Here is a 15,460-nt window from a genome sequence, read left to right as displayed (position 1 = left end):
TGGCTGCGCGCCTCGCCGCCTCCGTAGCTGCGAGCGCGTACACGAGCGCCATGTGCCCATGCGCGCATCGAGCCCCCAACGCAACAGGGCTCCCCCGGGCCCCAGCCGCTGCGCCATTGGAGGGAGGCTTGGCGCGTCGCCGAACGACGCCAAGTCGCGATGAGGTTGGCAAGAGAGCATTCCATTTCCATTCCTGTCGCTTGCTTCGTGCGAACGGAGCCATTCGAGGGTGTCGTCGACGACAGATCACTGCAGAGACGGCGCGACGCGCTTTTAATTGCAGTAGTAGTAAGGATGAAGCCGCTGTTGTAATCAATGAATGGATCATCATCAAGAGAAGAGAGCAGGAACGACAAAGGCCGGCCGGAAGAGAATGAGAGGAGAGGGAGAGCAGGCAGGAAGAGAATGAGAATGGGCAGGCAGAGCCGGTGGGGCCCAGCGTCAGATGCCAGGCCAGGAGGGGGACAAAACGGGGGTAAGGCAGCAGCGGCAGGGTGTGTGTGGGGTGGGGTGGGGGAGGCGAGAGAGGATGCCGGAGTTATTGCTCCCCCGGTGGTTCTGCCTACTACGGAGTACTCCGCTGCTGCTGCTGCTACGAGTATACTCGTACTCTAGTCTGTCTCGCCCGCCTTGGCCTGCGTCGCCGTCGTCGTCCTCGGCTCAGCAGCGAGCAGCAGGAGCAGGACGCAGCGCAGCTCCCCCTTGGGAGTGGAGATCAGAGTGAATTGCGCGGCATGTAGAGGCTAGCCGTTCCATCGCCCGCGCCCGCCTCCCCGAGATCCCGACCCCATAGCATGTCAGCAAGTCCGCGCGGTGGTGGCAATGGGCATGGGCGCATGGCAGCCCCCCCACCCCCCCGGCGGCTGCTAGTGCTAGGCCCGAAAGCCCGGCCCGTCTTCCCTTCTCCAGACCGTCCGTCCTGTGCGCGGTGGAGCTCTTGGCTTCACCTCCCGTTCATTCAACCGGGCTCGAGCCCATCCATCATCGGCGTGCGGTGCCGGCAATGGCAATGGCCGCGCGCGTAAATACGCTGCTGCAGCGATGGCATGGCAATGGCGTAGGACGCGATGACTGCTCGCTAGCTCTAGCTGCAGGGTGACTGGAAGTGACAAGTCCATAGAATTTGGGATCGAGCAGAATGGCGCAGCATGGATCGGGCCCCGAATGAATGTGCATGATGATGAGGACGAGTGCGCTGCGTCGTCAATGTGCGCCTGCAGCAGCGACTAGCAGCGTCGTAAATGCGAGCGAGCACCTCGGAGTGCACGTTGACACACTAGTACACACACACAGTTCTCCCTCGCGCTTCGGGCTCCTCGGGCGCCCTCCCTCCCCCTGCTGCAGCCGGCAGGGGAGGGTTGACCGGCCCTCCATGGACAGGACAACAAGCAGCGGAATATTCCTCGCCGTCTCGTCTTCTTGTGCGCGCGCGTCCAGTTAGAGGCAAGACCTGTGCATCCACGAGCACGTAACGAGTGGCGTCGGACTAGTGGGATGCGGTGAACAGTGAGCTCGACGGACGATCTGCTGGACGGTGCTCCCACCAGCAGGATTAGCTATGATTATTTGCGTGACAGGCCGGGACCGGGCTATCGGTCGAGCGATCCTGGTGGTGACTTTGGTGAGCTAGTGCTGTCCCTCCCTCCTCGATCCGCCGTCGCGTCACCACCGTTTCCGATCATGCTGTGGACGTGTCACCGGCCGGCCGGCGGTGCCAGTACGTAGTATAGCTAGCCTAGCCTCCCTACCTCGTCGTGCGTGGCGCGGCGGCGCCGGTGTGGCCCGATCAATGCACGACGAGTCCTTACGCGTCCACGCACGACCGCCCGAGACGAGACGAGGACGGATCGGTGTTGGTGTTCCATTCATTCATTCCCCCCTTGTGCGAGTAGTCGTGACAGCGCAGGTGGTTCGGTGGATGGATGTGACCCTTGACGGCGCCTGTTCTGCTCATGCATGCCCATGCATGTGCCGTGAATGTGCACGGTTAGTTTGTCGCCCAAGGAGAGCTATCTGGTTTTTAATGACCACAAGCATGTGCGGTGAATGTGTAGTGCATATGGACAGCTTTTCTTCCTGCTCGCAGCGGGTTCGAACCGGCGGCGTCGAGCGAGAGAGACGGACGGACAACTCGGCATTGCCGTGACTGGGCCTCGCCATAAACTTTGGAGCGGCCCGGCCCACATAATAAACAGCTGGGGGGAGAAAGATGGATGCGAAACCGCTGATCTGGGCTCATCTGGGCCGGCCACGTTTATCCTGGGCTGGACGAGGAACATCGCTAAAAACGCTAATGGTCTCGGACTTTTTCATCACCTCTCCCAAGCAAGCGCGCGGTGTCCGTCTGCAAACTGTTCAGAAGCCTGCACCCAACAAGGCATGGTTTCAGTTTCAGAAGATGGAACTTGCGAACAAAAGTGATCCGATACCTTTTAAACCCAACCCCGTCGTGCCGTGCCGACGCTCCGTCCTGTCGCGTCGCGTGCTGGAGTCCTGAACTCCTGATCGATCTTAGTTTCTCAGTTCTCACCGCCTCCTGACTTCGATCAGGCTCGAGCAAAGCTGCCAAAATGTCCAATTCACATAAAAAGTTGAGGATCCAGCTGAATCTTGTAGCCCCGCATCAGGAATTTCAAAATGAAATCGAAGCACAGAAGTTCCCTGTGCCATTAGGCATCGCTCGTGATCGTGGAGGGGAACAGCGGGCCGCGCGCGAGCCATCGCTCTCCGGGGATTGGCTGAACCCCCGCCGGCCATGGCCCCGACTGCTGCAGCGGCAAGCCGGCAGCACAAGCACCCGCTACGCGGCGGGATCCAGTGGTGGCCTGCGGCTGCGCTCGTCATGGGAGACGAGAGCGCTATGCCTCGGTAGGGAAGATAGGAAAGTCCACCCCGTTTAGAGCAACTCCAATAGATTGATCTTTCATTTTCCTCTTTCTCATCATATAGGGAAATCATCTTTCTCAATTTCAACATATATGAAAGAAGTGCTTTAGCAGATTGATTTTCTCATTTTCTATATGGAAAGAGAGACACGATGTCTCCCTTGTCTATTGGGGATTGGAGAGAAATTATTGAGGATTGAGAAAAAATAAAGAAAAAAGTGAGATGAAAAATCAATCTGCTGGACTAGATTTTTTCAACATCAATCCCCTATATTGAGTAAAAGTGGAAAGGAAAAAGAGAAAGATCAATCTGTTGGAAAGGGAAAAGAGAAAAATCAATCTGTTGGAGTTGCTCTTAGTTTTCACTTTGCCCCCTAGTAGTTTTTCACTTTGCCCCCAGTAAGCTCGAGTTCACCAGGACCATGAAGAAGCTGGCCTTCCGCGTGAAAAAACAATGGTGATTTGCAGATGAATTGGAGCTAAACAATGAAGAAGCTCGCCTTCCTGTTGAATAATTAGGCAATTGTCTGATTAAATTCCGAATAGAACTAGCATGAACAACCCTATCATACTAATAACAAGATGCAGTAAACACTAAACTAAATAACAGCGTATGTACTCAGCGTTTGCCGTCGGGAAGACGAACGACGCTGACGGGATGACGGCGGTTGTGCGAATGGAGCGCAGCAGACGGCGTTGCAGACGTCGATACGCCGCAGCACCGGACTTGGACGGAGGACGAGCCGTGGCGAAGATCGCTGAGCAGTCGCGCCGGGCGCTTCTCAAAAATCTTATTCACCATCTCCCGGTGCAGGATCCCAAATGCGAAAGGTTCCGGAGACCTACTCTCCCATTCGCCTGTGCACGCCGGCGCTCGGGATGGAGAAGACTACGGTGGCAGCGCAACAGCAAGAAAGAGGCAAAACTCTAGCTTGAATTTATGATTCTCTAGTGCAGACTATGAGTTAGATATATATGAGAACCACATGATCTCCTCAACTTCCACAAGCAATGTGGGATTAAAGTTTTGCACCACATGAACCTTTGAGATTTATTTGGAATAATTGAAATATTTAATGGGCCAAGCCCAAAATTCCAACACTTCCTTACTCCTTTGTATTAATTGGAGAGTGTACAATTGGATTTTTATGAAAAAAAATGGTCCAATAATCTTTAGGCAATAGTTGTGTGGGAGGTAGAAGACGACTTGTGAGCTATTTTACACCTAACAATAACGTGAAAAAAATGTAAAAATGTCTGACCAGTAGAGTGCCATATAATTGAGTGAATTGACCGAGAACGTACGAGGTTGAATTTTCTTTCTTCGTTCCTGTGCTGGTCTGTTGAGAGAGTAAATAAATATAATTAAATCTACAACTGCAAGTAATCTGAATTTATTTCCTTTAAAAAAGGGTATACTTAGCTAGCGTATCCTGGCCAAGTTCACATATCGCCAAACGTATCTGTATCAGTTTAGGAGGGCAGCAGGCAGTAATAATGTATCGCGATTCACCTTCTCAGAAAAACCACAGTTCGTTATAAACACGAGTAGCTAGTCAATGTGTGAAAACACACCTAAAATGGTTTCAAACCTTGCATTAGCAAAACAGATTAATTGGCAAGCAAAACAAAATATGAATCCCACGTACAGCATGGAACCAAATTAGATCGAGTTGTGAAAGGGTTTCATGCACCAGCTAGCTAACAAAAACAACGGCCTGATTCATCTCCACTCCGTTGCGCCCTCAACAATAATAATCAGACCGATCCTACAGTTTGCTTAGGCTACTACACTAGTAGCTAGCTAGTAGAAAATATCCCCAAGAGATTTCAAACAAATTTTCCCTACCCTGAATTCCTCGATATCTTTCGGTTTAAACGTACGGAGGCGGCGGATAACAGCTCGGGGCTGGGTGGGCGTGGAGTCCTCCACTCGACTTGCTTGGCGCGCAATCTCACCCCACTCCGCGACGCGCGCGCGCAACCATCGCCCCGCTATTTAAGCCCACTGCCCCGCCCACAAGCGAAGCCCAGCGCATCACGCCGCCGGACACCGGAAGCCCTACTACACTCGAGCGCCCACTAAACCCTAGTCCCGAATTCCCGATGGGCTCCGATTCCTCCTCCCGCCGCCGCCGCCCGCTCCGCGATCTGGATGGTGGCGGTGGCGGCGACATCGAAGAGGGCGAGTACGTCCCCGAGGCCCCCGAGTCCGACGACTCCGGCGCCGGCGGCGACGAGGAGCTCCGCTGGCTCCAGCGCCGTCTCGAGGGCGAGCTTGGCCGCCGCGTGAGCTGGCTGGAGGTCGTCATGGCGTCGGGCCGGGTCGCGGTGCCGCCGCGGCTCGCGCCTCCGTCGTCGGAATCCGATGGGACGATCAGCGACGGCGGCCGCAGCCCCAGCGCGGTCTCGTCGTCTGTGATGATCAGCGCCGCCGGGGGGCCGGCGCCGAGGTTCGCGTGCCACGTCTGCGGCAGGAGGTTCCACAGCCCTAAAGCCGTGGACGGCCACATGCGGGTCCACGGGAACGGCAGGCAGCAGGTGCCGCTGGCGGTCAGCGGCGGCTGGGCCGCCACCGGGAGGCGAGGCTGGACGGGGGGCGGCAAACCCTCAGTCTCAGCCTCCCTGAATTCTGAATCGACGGACAACCACTCCACGGCCACTGTCGCGGAGCCCATACCCATGGCCATCGCGATGCCGGCGACGCCCGTGGTGTCCACCGGAACCAATCTGTCCGGGGAGGAGAGCAGCAGCGCCAGCGCGCAGCCGATGCACTACGAGCTGCCCGTGGCGACTGTGGCGACAGTAGCCAACCCTTCTTCAACTGGGGTCGTCATCCACCAGCACGCTGCGCCGCCTCCTGCAGCAGCGGCAGGGCAAGCTCGCCCAGTCCACCAGGTAGCTGCGCCGCTGCCGGCAGCGCGGCAAGCTCAGCTCGTCCGCCGGGGGCCTCTCGCGCCGCCGCGCGCCGCTAGGCCCGCGCCGCAGCCAGCGCGGGAGTACAGCTGCAAGCTGTGCGGCAAGTCGTACTCGTCGCACCAGGGGTTAGGCGGGCACGCGGCCGGGCACAAGAACAGGCAGAAGGAAGCGGAGGCCGCGGCCGCCGCGGCCATGATGGGGCAGGAGGACGGCGGCGCGTTCCTCGCCGCCTTCCGCCGCGGGCGCAGGGCGGCGCAGCCGCCGCACGAGTGCCGGAAGTGCCACAAGGTGTTCCCCACGGGGGTGGCGCTCGGCGGCCACATGAGGATGCACTACACCGGCCCGCCGATCGTGCACAGGAAGAACAAGAAGCAGAGGGGTCTCGTGAGCGAGGCCGACCTGAGGCTCGCGCTGTCGACTGCGACGGAAGCGCCGCCGCAGCCTGCGGCGGCCGTGGCCGGCAGGGTTCGTCTCTTTGGCATCGACATCGGCTCGCAGGTACAAGCGCCGCCGCCGCCGCCGCCGCCGCAAGAGGACCAAGGATCCGGCACGGCGGAAGGCTCGTCGTCCGCCGGCGAGCAGGATTAAGGCGGCCACAGTGGAAGGACCTCGCGGCGTTTGGGCGGCTCTCCCGTTTAAGGAAGGTTTAGGTTTTGTTAGGAATTTAGGATTGTGTCTCGTAAAAGAAATTTGCTTGGTTGGTCGATGATTATTGTTTGTGATTTGGTAAGGGAGAGCACCCATCCATTTAATGTTTTTCTATGTTTACAAAGGCAAGATATATATACTACAATATAGAGCGTCATAATTATGATTACAATTAAAGCCATATGGTTTCATTGTTCCATCGTCTGTGTTTGGTCGAGGCTGGATTTTCCTTAATCTAAGGGTCTGTTTGGGAGCACTCCAGCTCCAAAAAAAATAGCTTCGGAATAACAATTCCACGTTTTTACAGCTCCACTCCACTAGCTCTACAAAAATATAGAGCTATTGTGCGTGTTTGGCTTATTACATTGTTCCAACTCCATAAATCAGTTAACCCTTGTGAATGGGCCCACATGTCACTCTCTTTTCTCCCCTCCTCTTCCTCTCTCTATTGTAGTGTCGCTGCCCGTGGTTCCACGCCGGCACCGTCCTATGTACGGCGAGAAATGGTAGCAGCGGCGCTCTGTCCGGTGATCTTCCGCCGCATCCGCCTCTCCCCCTCCCGGCGTCCCCTCTCGCCACCGCGGCGTCCCACTCCCACGCCCTGGCGCGATAGCTCGCACGGAGGTCGCACGGCATGGCGCGGTAGCTCGCACGGAGGTCGCCGACCGTCGGTCCGCCAGGCAGAGCCCTCGCCGCCGCTACCTCAAGCCGCCCTACCATGCCGTGGCGCGGCCCTGCAGGGGGTAGGGCGGCGTGGACCAGTAGCGCAGGGTCTGGGGCGGCGCATTGCCGCCGGAGGCCACAGCGCTGCCCTGCAAGGGGCAGGGGCGGCGCGGACCAGCGTCGCCGCAGGGGCGTGGCGCGCACAGTGCCGCGGGTGGGCCGGGCGGTGCGCAGGGCCGCAGGGGCAGGGGCGGTGGCGTGGGTGACGCGAGGAAGAAGATGAGATTGGGGATGGGAGCCAGAAAAAATAGAAACGAAGGGGTAAGTTGTGTAACCAGTGGCAATGGTGGGTAAATAACCCCCAACTCCATGAGGAGGTGTGAAAACTGATATTTTTGGAGCACCCCTTGAGGAGCTCCAAGAAAAATGTGGAGTTTGCCCCTAACTCCAGGTTTTTTTTCGAAGTTGGAGTTGCTGGAGCTGGACGCGTTTGGCACAACACGTTAGTGGAGTTGGTGGAGTTCTTGGAGTGGAGCTCTGCCAAACACGTCCTAAAAAGTATGGTTACATTGTTTTTTTTTGAAAGGATATATGGTATTCATTTTAGGATAGGTGAATTCGTCAATGGCGTTCCACGGTGGCGTTTTCCCCCCTGAAAATTGAAAATGATCAGTTTACAGCACGGGTATTGGAATCTGCATGCATCATACTGCAAGCCAAAGCTCGAGCTGGAACAACGCGTGTCTAAAACTTCCTAATGCTCGAACTATTTACGCCTGAATTTTTAACCTCGCGTCACTCACTAATTTTTAGTGCCAGCTCGAGCTTCGATCAAGGTTTCCTACATATTTGTTTTGCCCAAGAATTAATTGTTGCATTAACCAGTGTTTTTCTTTCCTGACTTATATGAATGCTTCTCAATTGTTTTAATTTGTCTTTAATTTGTTTGTATGCGGAAGATTTAGACTGAATTGTTCTTTTACCTTTGTAATTCAACAAGCACGAGTTAATGAGCAAAGAACTTATAGCGCCTTATGCTATACCGTAGGGTTTTTTTTTTAAAGCTTATACCGTAGGATCTGATGTGCCAATACTACTACAGCAGGGCTCTTGTTAAAGGGAAAAAAAAAAGACACCGGATTTCACGGAAAATTCCGTGTGCATACTACACTGGAAAACGCTCTGTTTCTCTATCCTTCTTCCCTCAGCAGCCCACGAAACATCTATCACCATCCGTCTCTCAAACAAGAGTGTTTGGAAACAAATTAAGCGATTACTATTATTGTTTGGTTCAGCTTCGTAATGGAAGTAGACCGCAGCTACGAGTAGATATGTTTGGTTTCTACACGAGGTCACCAACACACTCTCTGTATTCTTCAGTCTCCTGATTAACAAAGGCAACCGAAGAAACAAACACTCCTACAGTCCGGGCCTCACTGCGTACATACCCCCACACCACACCACCAAACAACCAACGAGATAACGCGCTCCGTTCCGTTCACGTCGATGCTTGGGCGGACTTAGGGTGTGTTTGGTACAGCTTCGTCGGGAGGAGCTTCAGCTTCGTCGGTACTGTATAGGACTGTGCTGCACTGTACTGTGGCACTGTTCATCGAAGCTGCGCCATCCAGCTTCATCTACAGCCAACATGAGGAGGTGAGAAGCCGGTGAAGCCAGATTTTGGAGGCTTCACCTGGCTTTGCTAACGGGCCCTTAACCGACTCACAAATCCGGCGGCAGCTGCCCTCGGCTTTGGATCCGATCCCCTGTGCCGCCCGCACCAGGCTCCAAGCCTCCAAACACGCACTACCCAACACCAAGGTCCGACACGTGTCCCGCCCAGCTACCGTTTAACGCTCTTCCCTGCAGCCGCCGCCGCAGAGGATCCTCCTCCCGATCCCCCTCCGCATCGCTGGTTGAACCGGCCTCGAGACACCGCTCACTGAAGCGTGGGCCCGGATCTGCCAGTCTACCGAAGAGCCGGCCGGTCCACTTGTCCAACTCCCCCTGCCCCCCTCCCAAACGCCTCGAGCTCGCCTGCTCCTGCAGCTCGGGGTGCACAGCGGCAACCATTTTCGGGGTGGGAGACTTGGGAGGAGCCCGAGCTCTTTCTAGCTCTTGCAGGCTTGCAGCCGTTCAGGTGCAGCACTAGCAGCAGGTACGTGTGCTTCTGAGCCGGGGGTGGGTTGGGATTCATTACGCGCCCATACGAGCTGCGAATTCTGCGCTCGCCTCATCCTGCTTCATCTTTGGTTCCTCGCTGGCTGTGCAGCCCGAAAGCCAAAGCGGAATCCATGGGTGCGGCATGAGAGATTAGCTCCCGCTCCCTCCAGGAGCGCTTGTGTGTCGTTGTTGTTGCGACTCTTTGCTTTCTTTCTTGCATAGTTTCATGAACGAACCAAGATAGCTAGGTTAAATTTGGAGCAGGAATGGTTTGGGGGAAGGGATAGATGTAGCGCATAGATGCTTCGAACACCTGCAGGAACTGTACGGAAGTGTGACTATAGAAGGACCCTTGACGATGCTAATGCAAAAGGTTGAGGGAATCTCTCTGACAGCAGAACTGAGAGGTTTCCTCATAGTGCTGCTAGTGAGACAGAAACGCACATGGTTGGGTTGAAAAAAAGATACAATACTAATTAATTACTCATTACTAAGCAGGTGCTTATGCTCTTAATTATTCGTTATGGCAGAGTAACAGAAATGGATGCAGATGGTAGCTCCAAGAGAAGTCGCCCAGTTCGTCGCGCCGTGAAGGTAGTTCACCAATTTTAATTTCTTCTCTCGATGATTCAGCAAATTGTCAAGAAGAAGGTTTATGTTTGAACACCTTTGCAATTTCTTTCTCGGAATCCCTACAGAAGCTCAAGTTCAAACCGAAAGTGCCACCACAGAAGCCAAAGAAATTGACAACGGAAAAGTAATTCTTCTTTGTCTTTAGGTGTTAGTGGTGTATTAGGTGTTTTCTCCAGCTGTGTTGCAGTGACCGTTAGCGCAACACATTCTTCTGTTTCAGGCCACAGCAGGATGAACCAAAACCAATCGATGAACACTTGATGAAGATACTGAGGGTAACTGATTATCCAATTATCGTGCCTTGATGTCAGATATATTGTGATTAGCTTAGGAGGAAAAGAAAACGAGTTGCACGCTCTTTTGATGGCTGAACTTGTATCTGTTCTTTTCAGACTCGTCAGGTGCCAGCAAACAGTGCGCCAAATACAAAATGTAATTTACTGCCACACCTGCACTGAAATCCTACTGTCAGGTGGTTTTTAAGATTTAGGAGCAACAGGACTTTCAATCATATCAAGAAAAAAAATGCACATACAAGACCATGGGTTGTACTGCCATTGATTTAGTCAATAATCTCAAAATAATCAGACTCAACATATTATTTGTAGACGAGCGCTTGACACAGAAACCCCCCTTGACACCACCTTCTGCAGATGTTGTCAGCTTGTTGCCAGCTCAATCAGGAGTGCACAAGCAAAATCAATCAGTAAGTGTCTCAAGAAGGCAAGAATTTCTTGGTTTCAACCTTTCTGTATTAGAAAACATCCTCAGTTTCTTGACAGACATATTGACTTGTCTTGTGTACCTTTTGTTGTATTGTTTCTATGTCAAAAGAAGCCACTCCAAATCCCCAGATCCTTTCCTGTTACTGTTCATTCAGGTGAATTTGACGATTAATGACTTCCATTCTTTTGAACAGTACTTTCCGCTAAGATTTTTCATGGGAATATTCAACCCTTCACAGGAAAGTTTGACAGCGAAGAGAGCGACGATGACGACAACGATAATGAAGATGTTGAGTTTCAGGAGACTCAGCCAAGTTCAATTGAATGCGAAGCTTCAACACGTCCAGCAGAGGAGCTTCATTTGCTTGTATGAACCTCTGATCTCTGCTAAATTGTATTCATAGTTTCTGAACACTGACATGTTTCACTTGCAACTTGTAGCATCAAGAACAAGATAGCAAAGAAAGAATGTTCCTCTTCCAGCTCCCAAAATCTCTTCCTTTGCCCAGAAGGTCATCCAATATAGTTGAAAGGAAAGGAAAGGCCACTGGCAAGGAGGTGAAGGAAGGATCCAACCTTCAGCAGCTGCCTCAGGGTTATTTGGGCAAAATGCTGGTATACAAAAGTGGCAAGGTCAAAATGAAGTTAGGAGATGTCATGTTTGATGTTAGTCCTCAACTTTCTTGCCTTTTTGTTCAGAGCTTAGCTTAGCAAAATATCCCATGTATGTTATGCTTAATTTCTCCCTCTGCAGGTGAATCCAGGAGCAGAGAGTAGGATGCCGCAACATGTAGTGGCTCTGAACACTCAAGAGGAACACTGTTGCTTACTTGGGGAGATTGAGAATCGGCATGTCATTGTGACTCCGGATGTTGATTCTTTGCTGAATGACAAGTAGAGGTTAGTTTGTGATATGTAGCAACTTCGTTATATATACTAGAAAGCCATGCGCAGCATTGCTGCGCAGCCAAGTTATTGGACCAGTATATAAATAACGTAGAGTAGATTATGTTAAGTTTTTTTAAATGCATGTGATGTTTTAGTATGTAAGCTATGAAATTTTTAGATATATTTGTATTCAATTTTTTTTTGACGTAAAGATGTTTCAATGTCCGAGTTATTGATAGGATGGATCCTACATAAATATTTATGCGGATGAACGAATGTGAAATTGTAGTATATAATAAAGGTGTAGATTTTGAAATTCTGAGCAGCTTTTATTTTAAATACTTTTTATTTGAAGTCATTTTGGTGTTCAAATCATAAGTACAATGGATCGCATGTAAGTATTTGTACGAATGGGCTCGGCGTTCAGTCCAGTGGAGACAATGGTGGTTGCTCCCGCTGCAATTCAATCTTCTGCTTCTCATCAAGGCCTCACTCATGTGCATCAGCGCTTTCAATTGCTAACTTTCTTTCATTGATTTGTATTATTACTATTTCTTCAGTCAAAATAAATTTAGATTGTGGCCTACCCTCTATTCTGCTGCAGGATCACATAAGACAGTTCTTTTAAGCAGTTGTATTTATGGTGACCACTTCATACATGGACAGATCCAAACTGGAACTCAACATTTTAGGTTCTTGTCTTTGTTTTCTACTAAATTAATGGCATCTAAAGTAATGTAGTGCAGCTCAAACTTGCTTTGCATTTCCTATAAGCTATAGATGTGCTTTTTTTGTAGACCACTGAAATTTATCCAACTATGTATAAGTTACACTGAGGTAAATCAGTTGTCATTCTCTTTGTTTGAAAACACATACTTATATGCCACAATCTTATATGCCTAACATAATCCAAATCATTGTTGCTAAAAAAAATAATCCAAATCAGTCCGCTTGAAAATTTTATCATTGTCTTGCCAAATGCAATTCGGTGTAATGCACATGTCTATGAACAAGATCAGTAGGGTCAATAATATTTTGATACAAAAGTTTTAAATTGTGAATTCCTGTTTATGCATATTAGCAATTGCAATGCTTGTACGTGCACTAATATTTCCTCACTGTCAATGCTGCAAGCTTTCATGTGTTGCACTTCCTCCGAGAGGCAAACACCGAATTCTACTAGCCCGATCGGTAAGGCGCGGCAGCGCCGCGCTGTGTTTCTAGTTTTAGTTATTACCAGGTGTTTGCAGCCAATCAGTTGTGTACCAAGCGAACTGCACCTGCATGGACCGTAGCCATTGTTGATCTTGACCACGCCACTGCCCATGATGACAAGCATCGCTTGTTGCAATTGGTTACCGCGACACGGTGTTTGACAGATCCGCATGGAACCGACCAGCCCAGAAGGCGCTTGCTCTGAGGGACACAAAAGTAAGAACTAATGCTGATAAAGTAGAATCTTAGCATCAAAGCACTATCCACAAACACCAGCCAAAGAAATGTTAAGGACAAGCTGTAGTGATCACATACAAAGGTATGGTGTTCAAGTTGGAGAACTGATAAAGTATAAAGCAGTAGGAAGTATAATATTAAAATTGTTTTAGCAGCTGACATCGTTTCATTTTCTTGTTCAGCTTGAACTGGATATGTGCAGCAGTTATTTAGGCAGGGAAACTAACAAATATTGGGATTCAGAGCTGAGATAACATGTATGAAGTGACTAACCAAATGGCAATTGAATGCAGATGGCAGAGAAGGTGTAAGAGGTTCAGTGATTAATACTAAAATAACAATGCATGCAAAAAGGGTTTTCTTCTTTTTTGCTCGCTTCACAGTAATTAAATGTAGACCACAAAAGAGGTCTAAGAGATTTATACTAACTAATAATAAGATGAAAACATACAGACAAGGGTTGGACTTTTCTTGCATCATTGAAATGTGTAAGAATATTTGGTTTCTTTTTTTTTGTAATTCAATTATCTACTGCATCAGTCAATCAGTTTGAGAGCCTTCTTTGTTTTCAAAGATGTGACTTAACTGAATGAACAATATATTATCACTCTTAAGTCCATGAACTGGAGGCAGGTTTGGAAATGAACAAAGTAGTACACGTGCAGGTAAACTACAAGTGTCGTATTAATGTTACCTCTGTGAAGTTTCCTGCGGTCATCTGAGAAGGTTCTAGCATCCTCTGGTGCCTGCAAAATGATACTAAGTACTGGATCTATGCTAATCAAACAGTTGTGCGTGGCGTAGGTCTAATCTAATCGGACTGGAGGAATTTTGGAATGTAAGAATAGGCGCATTAGGAATAGTGGAGAAGGAAATGCTGACTTACATTTTCTGCTTCGAATCCTAGCAGCGTTTCTTCATCGTTGGCCGATGCAAACTCATTGCTTCTTGCTATGGACAGGAGAGGTGGTGAGCCGTGGACTCGAGTGTTGATTTTTTTCTGGTCGCCTGCTGCGGAAGATGATGAAATGAGCACCGCTTCTCAACAAACTCCGGCTCCTCTCTCCCTCTCTCCCCTCCAAGAACAGATCAATATCTGCCTCCTGCTACCACCCCTCCACAGACTCCACCTCGTGGAAGAAACAAAATAATCAAATCTTGGCACACGCTAAAAACAAAGGGCGAAGAGAAAGCAGATGCATGTCAGGTGAGATAGAGAGGGTGGGGGAGGAGCTCTGTAGCTGACCTTGCAAAAGCGGAGATCGGAAGCGAGCTCTGTGGGCGGGACGCGGGAGCTCGGTCACAGGCTGCGCCACCTACCATACTTGGCCGCCTGGCTGTCCGGGTCGGCGGCGGACGCGGAGGGGTCTCCCTGCGTGCGGATCCACGTGCAGAGCGCGGGAGCGGCGCAGATGTGGCTGCCGGGGGGCTCCGCGGCGACGGCGGTGATGAGGAGGTCGCAGAGGAGGAGGCCCAGGCCGCCGCGCCCCTTGACGACCGGAGCGGAGGTGGCGTGGAACGGCCCCGGTTAGCCAGTCGCCGCCCGCTAGCCGCGCGGCCGCGTGCGCGCGGGAGAGACAGAGAGAGAGGAGGAGGAGGACGGCGCCGCTAGCCAGTTGGTGGCCGGAGCGGGTCTGCGGGCCGCGCGGCGGCGGCCGGCGCGGGTGAGGGCTGCGCGCGCCGTCGTTGTGCCTTGCGCCCCTCCCCTCCCTCGGTCCCTCCCCATTCTCTCCCTCCCTCCCTCCCTCTCTCTCCCCAGGCTCGGGTGCGGCGGCGGTGGCCGCGAGGGCGAGGACGAGCAGGCGGCGGTGGGCCATCTTGCCGTCGGGAGGCCATCCCCTGCGCGGCGGGCGGGCGGGCTGGCGACCGGAGTGGAGGCAGTAGCAGCGGCGCGCGCGGGGCTCGGGCGGCGGCGGAGGGCGTTGCCATGGCCGTTGGATGGCCCGATCCAACGGCCGTTCTTTTTCCGGTGACGTGGCGCGCTCCTAGCCCAGGGAATCGACCCAGGTTTCGATTCTTAGAGATATGATGTGTAGGCTTGTAGTTGTGCAGGGTTAGGTTATGATCTGTATTCTGTAGCAATTGTACCAACCTCGTCAAGTGCTTTCAGTTGTGCATGATTGTGTGCAGTTTACTGTGATTGTACTAGATTAGTCCTAGAACTGCTTCTCGCATTTGAATGTTTGTAACAATTTACCTTTGTAGAATAGGAAGAGATAAAAAATCAGATCATCTTCTCTCATGTTATGACCATTGTTCTTCTATGCTAAGGTTTCCATTCATACAGATACAGAACTAAACTGCTGGATAGAAAAGATCAAGAACGGTCACAAAAGATTAGAGAAGAACTTAGCTAACCATTCCTTGTGAAGATCTGGGCTACACACAAGGAAAATCTTCCCTTCAACCTCGTTCTTCAGAAAATACTCAAACGCAGTGATTGACATCCTGTCGTTGTAACCGCAAGCTGTAACTGCTTTCCAT

General features: G+C 51.4%; 1 protein-coding gene and 1 long non-coding RNA gene across 9 annotated transcripts; one reads left to right on the top strand and one right to left on the bottom strand.

Annotated features, from left to right (window-relative positions):
• The first annotated feature begins 9,088 nt into the window (after positions 1–9,088).
• LOC120708927 (DNA-directed RNA polymerase III subunit RPC4-like) lies at positions 9,089–15,223 on the top strand. Of its 8 annotated transcripts, none has more exons than XM_039994363.1 (11): positions 9,089–9,273; positions 9,809–9,872; positions 9,977–10,035; positions 10,132–10,186; positions 10,304–10,343; positions 10,520–10,617; positions 10,731–10,791; positions 10,876–11,003; positions 11,081–11,302; positions 11,391–11,571; positions 15,000–15,223. In XM_039994363.1, exons 2-10 carry the CDS (start codon positions 9,819–9,821, stop codon positions 11,532–11,534), a joined length of 861 nt encoding a protein of 286 aa, XP_039850297.1. In that variant the 5' UTR covers positions 9,089–9,273; positions 9,809–9,818; the 3' UTR covers positions 11,535–11,571; positions 15,000–15,223. The 8 variants fall into 8 exon arrangements, with proteins under 8 accessions (XP_039850297.1, XP_039850304.1, XP_039850296.1 ...); XM_039994362.1 differs by having other exon boundaries at positions 9,095–9,273; positions 11,078–11,302; XM_039994369.1 differs by having other exon boundaries at positions 9,096–9,273; positions 10,565–10,617; positions 10,749–10,791; positions 11,078–11,302.
• Positions 12,458–13,715, bottom strand: LOC120708928. Its single transcript, XR_005689516.1, has 2 exons — positions 13,671–13,715; positions 12,458–12,940 (listed from the first exon to the last, which is right to left on the bottom strand). It is a non-coding gene; the product is annotated as an uncharacterized LOC120708928 (long non-coding RNA).
• Positions 15,224–15,460: the final 237 nt, after the last annotated feature.

Source organism: Panicum virgatum, chromosome 5K (genome assembly GCF_016808335.1).
Source record: "Panicum virgatum strain AP13 chromosome 5K, P.virgatum_v5, whole genome shotgun sequence".
NCBI classification, from domain to species: Eukaryota; Viridiplantae; Streptophyta; class Magnoliopsida; order Poales; family Poaceae; genus Panicum; species Panicum virgatum.
This window is presented reverse-complemented; position numbering and strand designations above follow the sequence as displayed.

What these genes read in the sequence shown, in the direction of transcription:
- LOC120708927 (XM_039994362.1), top strand. Translation starts at nt 9,819, where the DNA reads ATGGATGCAGATGGTAGCTCCAAGAGAAGTCGCCCAGTTCGTCGCGCC. An exon ending in CAGTTCGTCGCGCCGTGAAG is followed by an intron (nt 9,873 to 9,976) that starts GTAGTTCACCAA and finishes GAATCCCTACAG; the next exon opens with AAGCTCAAGTTCAAACCGAA. An exon ending in CAGAGGAGCTTCATTTGCTT is followed by an intron (nt 11,004 to 11,077) that starts GTATGAACCTCT and finishes TGCAACTTGTAG; the next exon opens with CATCAAGAACAAGATAGCAA.